The sequence below is a fragment of the Bubalus kerabau genome, chromosome 10 (assembly GCF_029407905.1).
Source record: "Bubalus kerabau isolate K-KA32 ecotype Philippines breed swamp buffalo chromosome 10, PCC_UOA_SB_1v2, whole genome shotgun sequence".
In the NCBI taxonomy this organism is placed as follows: Eukaryota; Metazoa; Chordata; class Mammalia; order Artiodactyla; family Bovidae; genus Bubalus; species Bubalus kerabau.
Genome location: NC_073633.1, coordinates 42,804,351 through 42,824,301, shown reverse-complemented (window position 1 = coordinate 42,824,301; position 19,951 = coordinate 42,804,351). Strand labels below are relative to the sequence as shown.

The following is a 19,951-nucleotide window of genomic DNA, read 5'->3' as shown; positions in this document are numbered from 1 at the left end:
GATCTGCTTATCTTGAATTATACTAATTGCTAAAATTTTTTTTTTTTTAAGATAAAATTAATTACATGAGTAGATTCCCCAAATTGCAGAATAAATCTCATATAAATTCATGTTTTACAGGGATTACCTTAGGAAACTCCATAATACATTGATTAATTTTATTAATATCTCAACCCTCTATTTTGCATGTCAGGAAACCCTTTGGGTTTTCCTGTTCCTCAGACAATTTGCCTAACTATATGGAACGTTGAGAGGATAACAGGGGTCAGGTTGGCAGAATCACAAATCAGAGCAAGGGGTAAAATAAGAAAAGTGCTGGAAAAATCAGGCAACTCAAATTTCTTCAGAATGGTCTTCATAAAGTAGCATCATTCTTGTGTTGGAAGTGAATTCACAACTCTCATACATCTGGTGTAAGTAGAAAAACATTCAGAACTATTTTTGTTTGGATGGTTTTATTGATAGTATCTGGGGCTTCCCTTGGGCTTCCCCAGTGGCTTAACGGTAAAGAATCTGCCTGCAATGCAGGAGACACAGAAGACTCAATTCAATCCCTGGGTTGGGAAGATCCCCTGGAGGGCATGGCAACCCACTCCAGTATTCTTGTCTGGAGAATCCCATGGACTGAGGAGCCTGGTGGATTACAGTTCACAGGGCCACAAAGAGTCAGACACTACTAAAGCAACTGAGCACTCACGCATGGCGCTTCCCCTGGTAAAGACTCTGTCTGCCAATTCAGGAGACGCAAGAGCCATGGGTTGGGAAAATCCCCTGGAGAAGGAAATGGCAACCCACTCCGGTATTCTTGCCTGGGAAATCCCGTGGACAGAGGAGCCTGGTGGGCTACAGTCCAGACCCTACTTAGTGACTAAACAATATTGATAGTATCTACATGTCTAGAAGCTGGGGGAAAAGAACAACTGATCCACACTTATTGACTTCAGCATAGTACTAAGTTAGTTTTTCTCTTTGTAGTAGACCTCAGTCTCAACTTACCTGAAGCTTTTGTGAATCAGATAACCTGTATCCTTATACTTCTAACTGTGTATGCTAAATAAAGGATCTGTCCTTTCAATACAGAATTCAGACAAGGACCACAAAATTTTAGTTAGAAACTAAAGGTTTATTTATTTTGAAAAAGACATAAAAGACAAAAAAAGGCAAAAATAATACTGAAAACAATCATATATATCAATAACTGTGACATAAAAAATATATATATACTCATATATACATATATGAAATTACATGAAGAAAATGCTTAGTAAGATGTTTGAAACCAAGAATGGACTTGAACGGATTTCTAATGAAATACAACTAAAAGTTTTACTTGGGGTGTCTAGGCAATGTTCAGCAATATTCAAGACATTATGACAACTCTTCTATATCCCAGTTGCAAAGGTCAGCAAAACAGGCTTCAAAACATGTTGTTTTAGCAGGATAGTTTTGGGTAATGATACTGTTTCCTTATGGATAACTACTTAACTCACCCACTATGTTGAGGTCTTCTTGTCTTTAAGAGTGTGCTAACTACAAGGATGAGTGAATTCCGGTGATAGAGAATGCAATAGCATAAAAATACTGAAGCATACATTTAAAGCAAAAGAGAACCTTAAGTCTGAAAATAAGCCAAGAGTAGTTTTACTCCTGATACAAATAAATACATCCTAAGACTTAGTATACCCAGTCTCTTTTGTATGCATAATAAACTCTGATATGTAAAATATCTGAGCAACTTGTGAGGTAAAACCTCTCAAAGTTTTACCATAATGTGCCTTTTTCTTTTCTTTGCTCTACTTTGCTTTTTGGCCTGTTTCTAAGGCTGCCAGTGAATACCCTCTGGAACTGCTTCATATGTCGGGTCCCCATAAACCCCTTTCCCTGCCACCCTGGTTTGATGAGATGCTCGGAGGACTCATAGGACTCAGCATATCACTGTATTCATGGCTATGATTTACTCCAGCAAAAGCATTCAAAGCAAAAGAGCAAAGCGAAAGGTGTACAGGGCAAAGTCTGGGGGGAAACCAGGCACAAACTTCCAGAGTCCTCTGCCAATAGAGTCCCACAGGATGTGCTTAATTCCTCCAGCAACTGAATTGTGACATGTGTGAAAGGTTGTCTACCATAAAACCTCATTAAAGATGCAGTGCCACAAACAAACAAAAACAAAAGATGCAGCGCCAGGGAATTCCCTGGCAGTTCAGTGGTCAGGACTCCATGCTTTCACTGCCAACTGCCCGGGTTCAATACCTGGCTGGAGAACTGAGACCTCACAAGCCACACAGCAGGGCCAAAACAATACAAAACAAAGAAACAAGCTGTGCCAGGGTTGTTATTGTGGGCTATTCACATAGGTACATCCTTCCTAGCATATATGCAAATTCTAGATTCCCAGGAAGAAGGCATGTGTTAGCACAAACCACACTGTACAAACACCTTAGTCACAGCAAGCAACTCTTAACTGACGAGAGTGGAGGGAACCCTCTTGGAATCTAAGTTTCCAGATGCCAGCCAAGGTCCAACTTTACAAGCAGGCCTTTGATCTGCTGTTATTCTTCTGCACACTTAGTGACAATCCCACAGGAATAATCAACATACTTTGAGATTCTAGACTCTTCTAATTCAAAAACATGCATTTTTAAAAAACATAATAAAGTCTGCTACCTAAGATATGATTAATGCACTCATGTTAATAAACTGCCATATTTATATTTGAGCTTTACTGAAAAGTGGAATAAAAATACATGGAAAACAAAAGAAAACTCAGCTTTGTCTTAATGAACTTGGAATCTTAGTATTTCAATATAAAGAGGGCTCTTTCAGTTTGGCTAGTGGCAAAGTCTATAAATACCTGTGTTATAATTGACTAGAAATGGGCTTCACACAATTACATATAATTAAATAAAAATAAACAGTTGATAATTACTTGGCATTAATAGTTTGAACATTAACTTTAGAAGTAAGAGGTAAAGGAGGCACTATAACATCATGTTTATGAAGAGAATTTTTTTCAGCTAATATTTTGGGGATATAAGAGGAAACTTCCTTTTGTTGTTCTCGCCACTTGAGTATATTCTCTGCCAGTTCTTCTGTCTCAGTCACCAATACATCCATCTTTGCTAAAGCTGTGCTCTGTAACATATGAAAGAAGGGGAAAACAGGAGAAAAACCATGTCTATCATTAATACATCATTACTGTATCATAAGAATTATGACACCAAAAGTTAACAACTTATCTTTTCCAGCCTCTTAATACAAAGGCTCCTTAAATCTCCTACACATTCTTTTTCTTTGAGCTCAACTCTCCTTTGTCTTTACTGATCACCTTCATGTAGATGACACTCAGTCGATACTGTCAAACTAACCTTCTTAAAGTTCAGTCCTACATTTCAGTTTTCTGGAAATCTCCATCTAGATGCATATTCAGTATCTCAAACTCAATTTAACTACAGTTCAACAAACCATGACTAAACATTTACTCTCTGTATAAGACATGTCAGAAAATAAAATTATTGGTTTCTTTAATCTCTTGATACTACTCATCCTCAAGTCCCCAAGGCTGGATGTGTCATTTGTCCAAATAGTAGCCACATGATAGAAACTTGACCTCCAGAATCTAAAATAATCAGCACAATCCTTTGTATTCAGATGCTTTAAATCTTTCATTTGAAAAACGATTTATTCTCCAAGTTTCTTGCTGTTGGTTCCTCTACCTAGTCCTCTAACCCACAGCTCATCAAATTTTAATGTGTACAGAAATCACCTGAGGAACTTGTTAAACTATAGATTCAGATACTGAAGGTCTAAGGTGAAGGAGTTCTGCATTTCTAACAAGGTTCCAGGAGATACTGATGCTATGCTCATACTTGGGAGTGACAAGGCTCAGTCTACTCTACCCAGTTGTTTTCTCCATGATTAAACTACAGTTCTGATTAAGTAAATCAACCCTCTGTGCACTACTCTAAAAACAAATGAAAAAAACATCCAACAGTTCCCCAATACTCAATGTCTAAACTTCTTAGTCTGATTTTCAAAATATTCCATGAACTAACCCTGAGCCAATCTCCCTCTCAATACCCTTAAAAATCAACTGGAGTACCATTCTTCCCTCAAATACCTATGCTCTCTAATTTTCATGTCTTGTCTCAAACTGCTTTTGGCTGAACTACTCTTTTTCACTGATTCTTCAAGATGCAGCTTGCTTCTAACTCCTATTTAAAACTTTACTGAAGTATTCCTACTTCCTATTCTAGTCCCAATCTTCTTAAAAGTGAAAGTAATCACCCCTTTTTCTGTGCTTAATAGATAGCATCTTCTTTATCATTCTCTGCTGTACTTGGAGAAAGCAATGGCACCCCACTCCAGTACTCTTGCCTGGAAAATCCCATGGACAGAGGAGCCTGGTGGGCTGCAGTCCATGGGGTTGCTAAGAGTCGGACACGACTGAGCGAGTTTACTTTCACTTTTCACTTTCATACTTTGGAGAAGGAAATGGCAACCCACTCCAGTGTTCTTGCCTGGAGAATCCCAGGGACGAGGGAGCCTGGTGGGCTGCCGTCTATGGGGTTGCACAGAGTCGGACACGACTGAAGCGACTTAGCAGCAGCAGCAGCAGCAGCTGTACTAACTGGGCAAATAATACTATAAAGTAGAAAGTATCTTATATTTTCTCTCACCAAACCTTGAGAATCTGAGGGAAGGGATTGGTCATATCTGATTAAAAAAATAATTCACTGATAATATTAGCCATCAAAAAGTTAAACAGAGAGATCACACATTTGAGATTCTAGTATAAAAGAATCAATGATAGTTAAGCAAGGTGAAAGGAGATGATGAACTACCTAAATGCTATTGGTAATACTCACCATTTTCTTTAGATCTGCATCTAAATGAGGGATATTTCTAATTGTTTCAAGATGATCTTCTAATCGCTCAATGAAAGTTACTGCCAATTCCAGCAAATGTACCATGTATCTGAAAGAAGCAGAAAAAAAAAAGTCAACTATTTTTTTTTTCCACTTCAGATATTTTGTTTTCTTTTTTCCCTTTAATTAGAACTTTTAATATGAAATAAGAGAATTACAATCTACCCAATGAGTCATTAATAACCTTTCTGCATTAATGGAAATATCTGATAAAAAAGGTCCTTCTCTTTCATTTTAAACAGGAATTAGCTTGTCATCCAAACAGAAAAACAGAGAGAGACAACACTAATTGTGTCTAATGTTACCTAATGTTAGACAAACATGAATGTTAATAATTTTCTCACATAAGTAAAAAAATTTCTCTAGGTAAAACCTCATTCCATTTCAATCCACTTATTCTTGGTGAAGGGTGAAGACAAGGATAAATGTGCTTCACTGAAATAGCCTACACATGAAACTACTTTAAATCTTTGTATTTGCAAAATGCCTTCAGATTATTACTTAGTTCTTCTGATATTTATAATGTATAGTATACACATTAATGATATTTTACTATACTGAATATATTCACAAGCATGGGATTTGTATATCTATTATTTGACTGTAGGATAAAAGATTTGACATTTAAGAGGAAATACTGTTCCCTGGTGGTCCAGCAGTTAAGACTCTGCACTCCCCAATGCAAGGGGCCTGGGTTCCATCCCTGGTCAGGGAACTAGATCCTGCATGCCACAATTAAAGATCCTGTATGCTGTAACTAAGACCTGTCATAGCCAAATAAATAATTTTTTTAAAAAAGGAAATATTGGTCAGCTCAGGGTCAGTTAGTAAGACACTGGTTGGAGAAAGCAATCAGATCCCCAGATGCCTGCTTTTTCATTTTATTATTAATAACCTACACTTTCAATTTGATGCTTCCCAATCTCCTTTGAGAAAAAGAGAGCATGCCCCTTCTATGGAATGGGAAGCTAAGATAAAAACTTAAGTCATGGAGAAGGAAATGGCAACCCACTCCAGTACTCTTGCCTGGAGAATTCCATGGACAGAGGAGCCGGGCAGGCTACAGTCCATGGGATCACAAAGAGTCAGACACGACTGTGTAACTTTCAAGTAGACAACCTCTCTGTTAGGCAGATAGTTGGCAAGTTTCATTTGTTTTTTCCTCATATGTGTTTGGTATTGATTTTTGGGCTCCATAGACTCCAAGAGACACAGTCTGGGCTCTGTTAAGTTTAAATTGAAGGGGGAAGGAAACCCCCTCATCTCCCTGTGGCAGAATAAGGTAGACATAACATAACACTTTAGCAACTCTCCAAAGGAAATCTCCTTTGACCACAACCCTCTTATAACACTGAGGTACAAAACCAATTTTGCAAATCCTTGCATGGAAAAAACTAAATCACATTATCACTATCACATCCTTAAGAGAGACACAACATTATTTGTATATAATGTATGTTTGTTGGAGAGAAAAAGTAAGAGATTAAAATTTCATGTGAAATCTTAAATTCTGACTTTGAGGGGATATGATCTTGCAGATCTGTCAGGGTGGAACTTGACATAAACTAATGAATTCTGATGTGAACTCCTGCTGTTATAATGGGATGAAAAAACACCAGTGGTCTGATAGTTGTTATAAATTTCAAAGTGTATGTAAAAACTCGGTGAAGATTAAAATATATATTTGCACACCTGGGAAAAAAAAAAAAACTTAAGTCATTTGACCAAGGCTCTGAGGCATACAATCAGCACAGGTGAGATCAGAATTGTAATTTTCCTCCTTTTAGTTGACCCTGTGTTCATCTGTCCCTGCTTAAACTCCCCCAACAGAATTTTTATATAGAGATATTAACATCATAATAAATTTACATCACAGAAAACTGTCTATACTCAATAAAAATGATTTCATCCACCTTGCTGCTGCTGCTGCTAAGTCGCTTCAGTTGTGTCCGACTCTGTGTGACCCCATAGACGGCAGCCTACCAGGCTCCACCATCCCTGGGATTCTCCAGGCAAGAAGACTGCAGTGGGTTGCCATTTCCTTCTCCAATGCATGAAAGTGGAAAGTGAAAGGGAAGTCGCTCAGTCGTGTCCGACTCTTCGCGACCCCATTGACTGCAGTCTACCAGGCTCCTCCGTCCATGGGATTTTCCAGGCAAGAGTATTGGAGTGGGGTGCCATTGCCTTACTATGGGGTGCCATCTACCTTACTATGTTATAAATCTAATTTCTTTCATTAAAGTCATTATAATTTCCAAGACACTGGGCAAAAGAAATGCCTTTCTCTTTACCATTGCTATAATTCTTTAAAAGTAAAGGGTTTTCTTTCTGGTTTAATGTATCAGCATTAATAATAGATACAATCACTCATATACTATTCAATGAATTATGCTATGAAATAATTACTAGTCTAAACAAAAACTACCCTCAGGAAACATGTAACTGTTAATGTCTACTTTGTAGTCTAACCTGTGATAAACAGCTTCAATAGGCAAGTTTCCTTGGCACATGGGTTTCAACAGTCTTTGCCTGAGGGACCGCTTTTCTTTTAGCACTGCTTCCAAATGATTATTCATGCTTTGCAGACTATGACACTTCTGAGCTACACAAACCAGAATCAGAATTTATAGTCAGCAACAGGACAAGTTTTGAAATCACTATCAACATCAAAAATCAATCCCACCATTTCTCTCCTAAATATCTCCCCTTTGCTATCTTTAATCCCCAATACTAGTTTCATTTTCAACTATTAATATTTTCTCTTACTTTTCCTACTGACTATCCAATCTAGTGCTAAATTCTTAGTGTTTTCCAATTCTACTCCTACTTTTTATAGCCAGAGCCATATTTTTCACATAGAGTCTTTGCCTCTAATATTCTATATGAACACTAAAAAGTAAACATTTGTCTTATCAGCTACTTTTATGTCAGTATTTTCCCCAGAATTCAGTTAATGGCTATCAACTGACTCTTAAATAATTATTTTTTAAAAATCTCAAACTTACAGAAGAGTTTCAAGAAAAGTTCACTGACTGAATTCCCATATACATTTCACCTAGACTCACGAACCAACATTTGGCTACATTTTTTTCTCTTTCTTTACACTCACATACATATATTTTTCATAACCAATTTGAGAGTAAGTTGCAGATGTCCTGACCTTTTACTTCTAAAACTTAAGGATGTATCTTCCCAAACAGGAACATTCTCTAATGTAACAACAAGTGTAGTTATATAAGAGAATCAAATCACTACTATTAAATTCAGATAATTTAACATTTAAATACCAATATTTAATGCAGCCTATATTTAATCACCAAATATCATAATAATAATGTCATTTATACCAGAAAAATTTTTTTCTAATCAAATATTCAATCCATGGCTACCCTTTGCTTTAGCTATCATGTCCCTTTAGGATCCTTTCATCTGTAAGATTCTTCAGCCTTTGTCTTTTAAGCTCTACTGACTGAGGAGCTCCTTCCTCAGCCACTTTTTATGCTATTTGCAATAGCTAAGCCCACAGAAAAGCAGACTTTGTTAGCTTTGGCATAATATCTGGAAAAATTATCATAACCTTGTATCCTAGTGCTTATTTAAAGTAATCTTAAGAAAAAGTTGGCATTCTCATGATTACTCATTTAACTAAATCACTTACCCAAAAAGGAAGGATGGACAACATCTGCAGCATCTTTTTCTAGGCTTAGGAGTTCAATTTCCAGGTTTTTCTACATTAGAGACAAAAATACCACTTAGTTTACCTGAAGTAAAAGCTTAAACTTTGATTTTAAAAAAAATGACAGTCTTTAACTCAGGAATATTTAAAGGGAGCAGGAAGATGATTTGTTATGGAAGCTTTTCATTTTGGTGTTTAAGCCCTGTTGCTGCTATTGCTACTACTCATTACTACTGTGATTACTACTGTTATTAACTACTGCAAAAAAAAGCCTACACAGCTATGTGCTAGACACCATTCTACTTGCAAGAAAATTGTTGGAACCAATTAAGATGCTTTCCTTTAGTAGAAGTGGAAAGTAGAAACTCCAGCAAAATTTACCTGGTAGATTTCAGCTTGAATATCTGTGATCTGCTGTAGTCTGGAGAAGTTCACAAAGCAAGAAGTTGATTTCTTAGATATATTTAACATCTCCTATTGGTAAGTGAACAGACAAAGTAAGTAGTAGTATGTCAGAAAAAGTTTCTGTGTGCACTGGAATAGCATGCCCACATGTCTAAAATATGAGGATATGTCCAGCACTCCCCCTGAAAAATGAAGTACAGAGTAGGATAGTAGCAATGTGTATTTCCTGTTTTTAAAACCTCCACTATCACAAATCCTTTGCCCAAATATTTAAAAGATAAGAAAAACAAACAAAATCACTTTGTACTATTTCCTAAAGCATCATGCACACCAGATTGGCACTACTGATAGTTTACCAGAGAATTCTAAGGCTGAGTTTGCTAGAGAACCACTTCTACACAAATGACCAAGACCTAGTCTATTAGGCCTTGCTGATTAGAGGCTAAAATCAAACACTCTGGGCCACAGAATCATTCATCTGATTCATTAAATGACCTCTGTTGGCTACAAGTCATTCATATTGTCTCTTTCCATATTCTTCCTCTCTCAGATAAAGGAATAGTTTTGTCCAGGCATAATTATTCTTGTAAAAAGCCTACCCCCTTGCCCCACTTCCTTTGTATCCTTTCAGTCTGTTATATCACTTTTTTAAATCGCAGGTTATCATAGAATAAGAACATTATCTTTTTCATCTCTTGGCTTCATCCATAATTTTTTCTATTCTCTTTTTCTTTTCTAGAATGTTGGCACAGGAAAGAACTTCAGATACCATATAGGCCAGGGGCTGGGAAGCTACCTCCTATGAATTAAATACAGCCCATTGCCTGTTTTTGTGTAGCTTAAGGGTTAAGAATGGTTTTTATGTTTCTTAATTGTTGGAGAAAAAAAATCAAAAGAAAAATATTTTGTGACACATGGAAATTAAATGAAATTCAAATTTTAGGGTCCAGAAATAAAGTTTCACTGAAACTCAACTTCGTTCATTCATTTACTTATCTCATGTTGTTCTCATACTAAAATAGCTTAGTTTTGACCCTATGGACCTAAAAGCCTCAAATACTTACTCTACGGCCCTTCATAGCAAAAGTTGGCTGAATGATGATAATCAATTTTATAAACATTGAGTTAGACAATGGAAGATTCAAAGATGAATGAAACAAGCTCTCTGCCCTTAACAAGCTCATGATGGATGGTAAGGAAAAGGTATTCTAGACATTATAAATGCTCAGTAACTGTCAGTTAGTACTAACATATATGTGAGAAGGGGAAGATCAATCTGGAAACATAGTTTCCTACATAATCATGGGAGATCTTGATAGCTATAATAAGCCATCATAATTCAGAAAATGAGGGCAATTTAAAGTTTTCTGATGAAGTGACACAATCATATATAATACCTATTTTAGAAATGTAAATGGAGATAGTATGGAAAATAAAATTAATGGAGATGGGGAGAGGAAGGAGTGGGAAGTGTCTGCTTAATGAGTATGTGGATTCCATTGGGGATAATAAAGAAAAGTTTTAAAATAGTTTCACAACATTGTGGGGTTAAAAAACCCCAACCTACTCTAGTAATGCACCAACAATATCAAACAGACAAAAAACTAGTGAAGCTGGACTGGAGGTTGGATATTTAGACAGGTGGCTGCCACAGTATACCCGGTGAGAAGATAAGACTGGATTAGATCAGTAACAGTTAAAAAGGAAAGGGAGGGAGAGATATTAGTTCCTAAGAAGATGGCATTTGTAAGTACTAGTTGATACAGGGAGTGAGGAATAAAGTCAAGTCAGTAATGACTCCCAAGGATTCTGCTTCAGGTGACTGGACAGATAGTTATACCATTCACTGAGGTAGACAACACACGATATTTTACTGATGGCAAACCTGAGGACTGGGGAGGTTAAGTATTAGTTCAACTTTATACTGCCAATGTGTAACAGGACTGAAATGCGAATACATTCAATTTGCATTTCCATTATATTGGCCTGACTCTGCTCTCTCTTAGAAGTAAATTAAAGGTAAGAAAGTAAATTAAAACATCTCCTATTTCTCACTGTAACTTCCTCCTTCTCTGGTACCTCTCCATCCTTCCATGTTTGTACACTAATCTTGGTTGCACGTTTGCAAACTAGTAAACTCTTGGGTTCAACAACAGGGTAATGGAGCTTATCCAAAAACATGCAAGAGAAACCAGAGGGAAAACAAGAATTTTCAAGAAAAGGAGAGAGGAGAGAAAAACAGTCAAATTCCTCTAGTGAATGGAAATTCTGTTTTGAGGACTGTGACTTAGGGAACACCTTAAAAAAAAAAGCAAGGATTGGAAAATTCGAAAGTCTTTACTATTGACAACTACCATTATATATTATATGAACTTTACATGCCACTGGGCATCTGTTTAGGGTATTTCTGTTTACTCTGCTGCTAGGTACAAGAAGTTGAAATCCAGGACATTCATGTCTAGACATTCACGTAAAAATCCTGGTAACACTGTGTTATCTATATATCTGTTCATGCTTGTATCTGTGAGCATCCTTTCTTTTTTTTTTTAATTTATTTTATTTATTTTTATTTTATTTTTAAACTTTACATAATTCATCCTTTCTTTTTTTCTCTGTCCTTTCTTCTTCATACAGAATTCTAGCTAGGGACATTAAAAGGGAGGCAGCGTAAAAGAGAGGCTCTAAAATGGTAGCGAGGTGCGGAAGAGAGCAGTACACAGAAAATAGACTATGTGAGTATGTATGTGTAGTACTCTTCCTTTCTATTAGAAAATAGATTCTGAGGGGGTTTTTTTAGGTCCAGATCCTTATCGCACATATTGCCAGTAGAGGGAGCTCAGGTCAAGGCCCTGTGACTCAAAGTTTGCCAGAATATCTAGGATGTAAGGACTTCTGTGGTGGCTCAGATAGTAAAGAATCTACCTGCAATGTGGGAGACTGGGTTTGATCCCTGAGTCAGGAAGATCCCCTGGAGAAGGGAAAGGCTACCCACTCCAGTGTTCTTGCCTGGAGATTTCCATGGACAGAGGAGCCTCGAGGGTTACAGTCCATGGTGTTGCAAAGAGTGGGACATGACGGAGCGATTAACACTTCCACAAAGCCACTAAGAGGATATTAACAACCTCAGATATGCAGATACCACTCTAATGACAGAAAGTGAAGAGGAACCAAAGAGCCTCTTGATGAGGGTGAAAGAGGACACTGAGAAAGCTGGCTTAAAACTCAACACTCAAAAAACTAAGATCATGGCATCCAGTCCCATCACTTCATGGCAAATAGATGGGAGAAGGTTGGAAACAGTGACAGATTTTATTTTCTTGGGCTCCAAAATCAGTGTGGACGGTGACTGTAGCTATGAAGCTCCTTGGAAGGAAAGCTATGACAAAACTAGACAGAGTATGAAAAAGCAGAGACATCACTTTGCCGACAAAGGTCCGTACAGTCAAAGTTATGGTTTTTCCAGTAGTTGTGTATGGATGTAAGAGTTGGCTGAGCACCAAAGAATCCATGCTTTTGAATTACGGTGCTGGAGAAGACTCTTGAGAGTCCTTTGGACTGCAAGGAGATCAAACCAGTCAATCCTAAAGGAAATCAATCCTAAATATTCATTGGAAGGACTGATGCTGAGCTGAAGGTCCAATACTTTGGCCACCTGATGCAAAGAGCCGACTCACTGGAAAAGACCCTGATGCTGGGAAAGGCTGAAGGCAGAAGAAGAGGATGGCAGAGGATGAGATGGTTAGATAGCATCACCAATTCAATGAACATGAATTTGAGCAAACTCTGGGAGATGGTGAAGAACAGGGAAGACTGGCAGGCTGCAGTCCCTGGGGTCACAGAGTAAGAACAACAACAACAACAACAGGGCATAAGCCAAAGCAGTATCCCGTATTATCCTATAGACAATTAACCCTACCTTTCTGTCACTAAACCATTCTCCAATGGACAGATCAAAACATAACAAAGCTTCAATAAGCTGTATTTTCTAGAAGCATTGTATCATATCACATCACACAGTTTTAAGCATCACTCTTAATTTTTAACGCACATTGGATGATGTGTACTGACTGTTTAAAGGGATCGTATAATACATCATTCTGAAAGAATGATAAATCCTTATAATAAAAATAGGTTTTCATATGTACAGTTTGCTTAAAGTAGAATCATGCTACAAATCTGAGAAGTTTCCTCATTGGATCTAGCTGTGTAGTAAGATTATAAGATGGTTTTAAGGAGCTATGGATTGCCAGATCTTACCTGTAGGCAAAACAAGTATGTCTAATTAGCCTTACTTGAAGGACACAAGGAAGATCCTTCCCAAAGCAATCAGCAGCCTAACTCACCAGAGACTTATTCCCTTGGTTTATCTTCTACCAATGCATTCTAGACTGACAAATCCAAAATGTCTTATAGTATGAATTTATCAAATTACTTTGTTACAGAACTGGACTATACAAGTTGTCTGACTCTGTGACCCCAAGGACTGCAGCATGACAGGCTTCCCTGTCCTTCACTATCTCCCAGAGCCCTAGACAAGTTGGGAGGAAGAAAACACAGGAGAGAAGTGAGGAAGATGAGAATTGGGGAGTGCTGTGGTTATGTTTTGCCATTCATATCCAGGCCTTTTGGGTCTTTCTCGCCAATAACCCCTCCGCACCCCCCAGCCCCCCGACTCCCTAGCCTGTAAAGATGCGTGCTTCCCTTGGCGCCCTCCCGGGCCCAGCGCTTCGTAAGACTTCAATATTTTACACAGTGAGCATCGTTTGGGAACGTCCGTTTTAACTATCTACCCATTATTTCCCAACCCCGCCATCCCTACAATCTCGAGGCGGCTATCACTGGATTGAAAAAAGGCGGGGAAACATTAGTTTTTATTATCGCCCACGAACTGACCTGAGATATCTCGCCTGCCAGACACCATCTACTCAGAGCCCCACTTTTGCATAACCCACAGCGGCCCAGTCACTTCTGCCAGCAAGCAGCCCTATCGGCCTCCAGCCAGCACCCTCACACCCACTCCGGCAGCCAGCACCACCACCTCACAGCCAGCTTCTGTCGCCACCGGGTACACCTCCTTAATGACGCCATCGTCGCCACGCACCTCAGTGACCAACTTCGATGTAATAAAGTGGCCCAGCAGTAGCCCAGCAGCGTTTGGCGCGGTAGCCGAGTCCCAGGGGTTCGCCGCGGCCATGGCCGTAAGCCACCTTCCCGGGTGGCGCGCAGAGTGAGTGGAACTCACCGCGCGCCTCGATGACGTCACAGGGCGTTTCCGCCCGTGCGGAAGCCTGGGCAGCGCATCCCAGTGAGCGCGGGTCCCGGGTCTTCCCTTGCCGAACCTGCCGTGAGCTGAGCTGTACGAGGCGAGTTCGGGGATCCCTGATCTTCCCTCAACTCCTAGCAGCGTCTCGCTTCGGATCAGCTGCAAAATCGGCAGGGCCTGGTGTTCTTCTCTTTCTTTCTTGCCACTCTTGAGCTGGCCTCCAAGATCCCAGGATCGGCAGGAGGTGACAGCTGGGGATTGAGACGCAGCCGGGAGGCCGACGGGGTGGCTGGGTGCCGGCTAGAACCGAGTGGTGACGGCTGCGCTTCCTTCCCGCAGGGACCTGAGCCTTGGAGTTAGGATGGGAAACAGTGCTCTCCGCGCTCATGTGGAAACCGCGCAGAAAACTGGTGTCTTTCAACTTAAGGACCGTGGGCTGACCGAGGTGAGAACTGGGAGGGATCCGACCAAGGAGTGTAAAGGGAGAGGGACGGCGGGCGGTGAAGTTAGATAAGAGATTCTCTGCTCTGAGAACCCCTTTCTTCAGTTCCCCTCAGAGTTGCAGAAGCTGACAAGCAATCTCAGGACCATCGACTTGTCCAACAACAAGATTGAGAATCTACCGCCTATGATCATAGGGAAGTTCACTCTGCTGAAGAGCCTCTCCTTGAACAATAACAAATTAAGTATGGCTTTTGCTCCTGGGAATTTTGCTAGTAATCGTCTTTAAAAAGGGTGGTTTTTCTCTTGGAATAGAGTTTGGAGTATAATGTTATTAAACTGGAATTCAAGTAAATGTATCAGAATCTAACAACAAAAAAAGGTGGGGTTTTTTGTTTGTTTGTTTTTTGGGTTTTTCTTACAAGCTTCAGGGAACTACAGACGCTGGAGAATGGCAGAATCCTCGAGGCGTTCTGTCTCTTAGAATTACATCTATAAGCCTCCTCTGGTGGAGTAATGATTGATAGGAAGTTAATTTGGACTTGAAAGGGACTATCTTTGGAGTGTCCTGTAAACAGAGTTAATTTTGCTGCTAATTTGGAAGGGCAGATGGTATGGGAAGGAGAGGGCCTTCCAATCCCACGAAACTGATGTGGGATTGTGCAGTGGCTTCTTCACAAAAGGAGCCCATTATACACATAATGTTTTCCTGCATTTTGATGGCACCCTCACCTTCTGAAGACTATGTTGGTAAAGATGCAATACGTAAAAATGGGGCAACATGTGAAAAGCCTATGTATATTTAACACGAGGCGTAACAGACTGCCATATAGTTTTTTTTTTTTTTAAACTTCATCAAAGGTGTTTTTCAGCTGTATCAGATTCAGGTTTTTACATTTTTCTTTGCTAGCTGCTCTTCCTGATGAGTTATGCAATCTGAAGAAACTGGAGACACTAAGCCTAAACAACAATCAGTTGAGAGAGCTGCCATCTACTTTTGGGCAACTATCTGCCCTTAAGACCCTGAGCCTCTCTGGGAATCAGCTGAGAGCTCTGCCACCGCAGCTGTGTAGCCTACGGCACCTAGATGTAGTGGATCTCTCCAAGAACCAGATTCGGAGCATACCGGATACAGTCGGGGAGCTGCAGGTCATTGAACTAAACCTCAACCAGAACCAGGTCTAGAGCTTAACAATTTTTTTTCTACAGTGTGTTATGTTGATTTGCGGTCTCCTGAATAATCAATTGTTCTCTACACTATATTCATGGAGAGGGGTATCAGAGGTTAGAAGAGAGATATATTGTATGGACTGGACTAATTTCAAAGCCCAACATACCATGAAGTTAGTTGAGACACTGGATATGTTTGTTGTGTAGGTGTTCTTTGGAGGGTGAGATAGATAATGGGAGGTAATATCCAAAGTGAAACCTGTCTCAGGAACCTTAAGTTCTTCAGGTAGCCCTCAAATACCTCTGATTATCTAGCAACTATGTCAGGGAACTATCTAGGAACTATGTCAGGAAGATAGAGTGGAAAAGAGGCTTAAACTCATAAGTTCTCAGAGTTGGACATCAGGGGTTATTCACTTGTCTTTTCTTTGGCATGTCAAGTGTATCGTGCTTTTGCTGAAAAACCATCAGTGATAGATTTCTGTAGATCACTCATTTCTTTGTTGGATAGCTTTAATTGTAGTATTTGAAAGTTGTTTAACTTCAGAAGCTCTTTGGTTAACCTGTAGCTGACTGGAGAAACAATATCTCATCTAGAAATAAAGCACAAATGATGAAATATTAATCCCAGTGAGACCAGGTCATCTTTAGTTTTCTAGTCTGTGCTTCTAAATCTGCATAGTCCATTACAATAGCCAGTAGCTACATGGCCATTAAAATTCATTTAAACTTGAAAAAAATTTATTTCTTCAGCTTCACTAGCCATATTTCAATAGCTCAGTAACCATATGTGGCTAGTGGCTACCATATTGCACAGCATAGAGATGTAGGACATTCCAAAGATTGCAGTTAAGTTTTATTCGTCAAAACTATTCTAGATTGTATTGACCTTACTTTAGGATGAAATTCAGTCTTTGAGGCTGAATTTCTTATCTTTTCCTTAAAGTAGTTATTTTATGTTCTTGAGCTTTTGGGGAAAACATTCTGAATATTTGGGGAAAAAATTGGCTAAGCAAGTTGAACACCTGCTCTACATTCATATGCTCCATTAAATAAATGGTTCTCAGGTTTTAGTGTGCATTAGAATAACCTGGCCAGCTGGTTAAGAGATCATGGGCCCCCATACTCATTGTTTCTGATTTTGTAGGTCTGGGCTAGGGCCTGAGAATTTGAGTTTTAACGAGGTCCCAGTGAAGGTCTGAGATGATTACTAGGCTGAGTAAATATAACTAGGTGACTTGGCACATTTAAAGGGCTGAAGAGGTGAATAAGTCAAAGATAACTGCTTCGTATTGCACTCAAGAGCTAAAAGAAGAGTGGTGCTCTTGGGAATGGGCACGATGGTGAAGCATCCAAAGTATTGAAAATCAGAGACACAGGAGAGGAAATAGAGGTGAGCAGAAATGAATGTAGATACATAGTTTAACAGAAGGGATAGCTTTAAGAATGAACAGGCTTTCCTAGGAGAAAGTTTAGAAAAATCAAATATTAAGTACTAGGGACTGCTGCTTGAAAAATGCCCATAGAAACAAGAAGGGAAGCCAAAAATCAGGAATAATTCAAAAAATAGGAGGAAAAAAACAAACCACAACACTTAGTATGTATAAGAGGGAGTTTCAAGGAAAGGATTGACAGCACAGTCAAATGCAACAGGGAATGAGGTCAATGAATCCTTGACTTTGGCAGAAAAGTGGTTGGCATCTACGTACACATAAAAGATTGGCAGTAAATTTACCAAAATGTTTACAGTGATGGGTTACAGGTAGCTGTTTTCTTTAAACTCATGATTCTCGAATTTTGTATAATTAACAGTGCTTTTATTATCAGAGTTTTGTTTCCAAAAAGCCACTTGTGTGTTGTGTTAGTCACTCAGTCATGTCCAACTCTTTGTGACCCCATGGACTGGGGCCCACCAGGCTTCTCTGTCTATGGGATTTTCCAGGCAAGAATACAGGAGTGGGTTGCCATTTCCTTCTCCAAAAAAAGCCACTGGTGACCTTCAAAAGTTTTTCCCCAAAAAAACTGGAGGAGTAGTAACAGAAGCTGGGTAACACAAGAGGCTTCTGGAATGAGTGGGTAGTGAGAAAATGGGGGTGGTAAAAGAAAGAACTAGGACAAATAGTCAAGTAAAGATTTTTGTTTTAATTTAGTAAAAAATAATCACTATAGTACTTGTACTTTTTCTTATTATCCTTTTTAAAAAACTGTTGTTCAATAGATATCTCAGATCTCAGTGAAGATATCTTCTTGTCCTCGTCTTAAAGTTCTTCGTCTGGAGGAGAACTGTCTTGAGCTCAGTATGCTTCCACAGAGCATCCTCAGTGATTCACAGATCTGTCTGCTTGCTGTGGAAGGCAACCTTTTTGAAATTAAGAAACTTCGAGAACTGGAAGGCTATGATAAGGTATGTATTATTGTACTTCTGTATTTCTAGTTCCTGTTCCAGAGAAGAGAAAGGTGAAGTAACCCACATGAATGTTTACAGATACAGGATGTATGTACAGTATAATCCTGTTTATGTCAATAGGATTTGTTCCCAATATGGAGTTGGGTTCTGAGAATCAGCCAAATGGTATTGTGCCAAGATGATATTTTTCTTTTCTCTAAACAGCTTATTGTAAACCATCTTTATCTTTTGATAGGTTTCCTACTAGGATATAAGGAGGAAAAAACTCCACAAAACCATGTGCTTTAAATCTCCATCTAGAATAAGTAGATTTTGTAGGAAATGAAGAACCATAAAAACCTAAAGGAAGAAGAATCATCAAGTCCTAAATAACCATTAAAAAAAAAATCCTAAATAACCAATAAGTTAATTACCTTCTCAGGCATAGTAACACATAATTCTTTCATGATTTTTAGTACATGGAGAGGTTCACAGCCACTAAGAAGAAATTTGCATGATGTCCTCCAGGAGCATGGGAACTATAGAGTACACTGACTTGGAACCTGTTGCAATCTGGCTGACTGAAAGGCTCCTGTTGTTGTCAAGGGTGTCTGCTGTAAGAAGATGATACTCCAGGAGGTCACATTTCATGCAGTGATCGTTTTCCTTTCCAGGGCTCATCTTAAATAAGCTAAAAGGAATCAAGAGACAGGAAGCGTCCTCCATTCTGAGTCATGGATAGGGCAAAGGACAATGTTGATTTTCAAAACCATCACTACTTTGGCTTTAAGAAACCCAGTAGCTAGTTGCTATGTACACAGTGAGGGGATGCTGCCTGGTACCAGAATAGCTCCACACAACAGCTTGAAATTTCATGTGTTTCAATGTGTGAGCTTTCATAAAATCAGTTGCCATTCCACCTCTGTGTTAACACTTCATGTTTTTATGAAATTCAGGTAATTCGTGAGAGGCCACTATGGTTAATCTGAGGATTTATGATTTTATTCCAGTCCCTCCAAGTATTTATTCTTAGAATTTAGGATGTATGTAAATATATGACTCTTTTGATTAACAGTGTACTTTGCCAGAGAAACAACACAACACTAAGAGGTGTTCTGCAAGGCTGCAGTAGCAATTTTTTTTTTTAACTATTGCAGGTGCCTTATTGAGAAGAGCTAAAACTGTATATGCAAAACTTGTAAGATACAAGGGTTTTAATAATCAAGTTTTTCCTGAAGTTTTATTAGAAATAATGTCTTATTTCTGGTAATCTTTTTGTATTTATAACTATTAATAATCAAATTACCTATCAAAAAACTACTGCTACATTTTACAACTTATGTTTATCAACTTTATTCTCTGAATAAGAGAATATACTAAATAAAGATTTTTTTAATAACTATGGCTGGAAGAAAGGTTAATCCTTTAAAGGGAGAAGACAGGGGAACTTTAACCTGTAAATGGCCTTTTGAAAATAACTAATTAATGGGACTTTCCTGGGAGTCCAATGGTGAAAGACTCTGTGCTTCCACTGCAGGAAGCATGGGTTCGATACTGGTCAGGGAACTAGGAACCCACATGCCACACAGTGCAGCCAAAAAGTAAAAGCAAAAAAGTAAACTGATTAGGGAGAAATATTTCATCTTCTTGTTCAGGTTGCAAGAGTACTGAAATGCTTTCATGTG

General features: G+C 38.9%; 2 protein-coding genes across 8 annotated transcripts; one reads left to right on the top strand and one right to left on the bottom strand.

The window, feature by feature from the left end:
* Positions 1 to 1,102: 1,102 nt before the first annotated feature.
* Positions 1,103 to 14,239, bottom strand: HAUS2 (HAUS augmin like complex subunit 2). 4 transcript variants are annotated; one of them, XM_055537500.1, is made up of 6 exons: positions 14,108 to 14,239; positions 8,983 to 9,075; positions 8,584 to 8,653; positions 7,395 to 7,527; positions 4,866 to 4,974; positions 1,103 to 3,132 (listed from the first exon to the last, which is right to left on the bottom strand). In XM_055537500.1, exons 1-6 carry the CDS (start codon positions 14,198 to 14,200, stop codon positions 2,923 to 2,925), a joined length of 708 nt encoding a protein of 235 aa, XP_055393475.1. In that variant the 5' UTR covers positions 14,201 to 14,239; the 3' UTR covers positions 1,103 to 2,922. The 4 variants fall into 4 exon arrangements, with proteins under 4 accessions (XP_055393475.1, XP_055393474.1, XP_055393476.1 ...); XM_055537499.1 differs by having other exon boundaries at positions 14,045 to 14,200; XM_055537501.1 differs by lacking the exon at positions 8,983 to 9,075 and having other exon boundaries at positions 14,108 to 14,235.
* On the top strand, positions 14,239 to 19,666 carry LRRC57 (leucine rich repeat containing 57). 4 transcript variants are annotated; one of them, XM_055537497.1, is made up of 6 exons: positions 14,239 to 14,369; positions 14,609 to 14,714; positions 14,817 to 14,955; positions 15,621 to 15,859; positions 18,099 to 18,284; positions 18,743 to 19,666. In XM_055537497.1, the coding sequence occupies exons 1-6, from the start codon at positions 14,260 to 14,262 to the stop codon at positions 18,782 to 18,784; spliced, it is 822 nt and encodes a 273-aa protein (XP_055393472.1). In that variant the 5' UTR covers positions 14,239 to 14,259; the 3' UTR covers positions 18,785 to 19,666. The 4 variants fall into 4 exon arrangements, with proteins under 4 accessions (XP_055393472.1, XP_055393470.1, XP_055393471.1 ...); XM_055537495.1 differs by having other exon boundaries at positions 15,621 to 15,889; XM_055537496.1 differs by lacking the exon at positions 18,743 to 19,666 and adding an exon at positions 18,523 to 18,658 and having other exon boundaries at positions 15,621 to 15,889.
* The last annotated feature ends 285 nt before the right edge of the window (positions 19,667 to 19,951 follow it).

Excerpts from the sequence above, each read along its gene's own strand:
- LRRC57 (XM_055537495.1), top strand. The coding sequence starts at position 14,260 with ATGACGTCACAGGGCGTTTCCGCCCGTGCGGAAGCCTGGGCAGCGCAT. Across the intron at positions 14,956-15,620 it reads CTTGAACAATAACAAATTAA|CTGCTCTTCCTGATGAGTTA; the intron begins GTATGGCTTTTG and ends TTTCTTTGCTAG. Across the intron at positions 18,285-18,742 it reads AACTGGAAGGCTATGATAAG|TACATGGAGAGGTTCACAGC; the intron begins GTATGTATTATT and ends CATGATTTTTAG.
- HAUS2 (XM_055537499.1), bottom strand. The coding sequence starts at position 14,200 with ATGGCCGCGGCGAACCCCTGGGACTCGGCTACCGCGCCAAACGCTGCT. Across the intron at positions 8,654-8,982 it reads TTCAAGCTGAAATCTACCAG|AAAAACCTGGAAATTGAACT; the intron begins GTAAATTTTGCT and ends TCTCTAATGTAG. Across the intron at positions 3,133-4,865 it reads ATGCAGATCTAAAGAAAATG|AGCACAGCTTTAGCAAAGAT; the intron begins GTGAGTATTACC and ends CATATGTTACAG.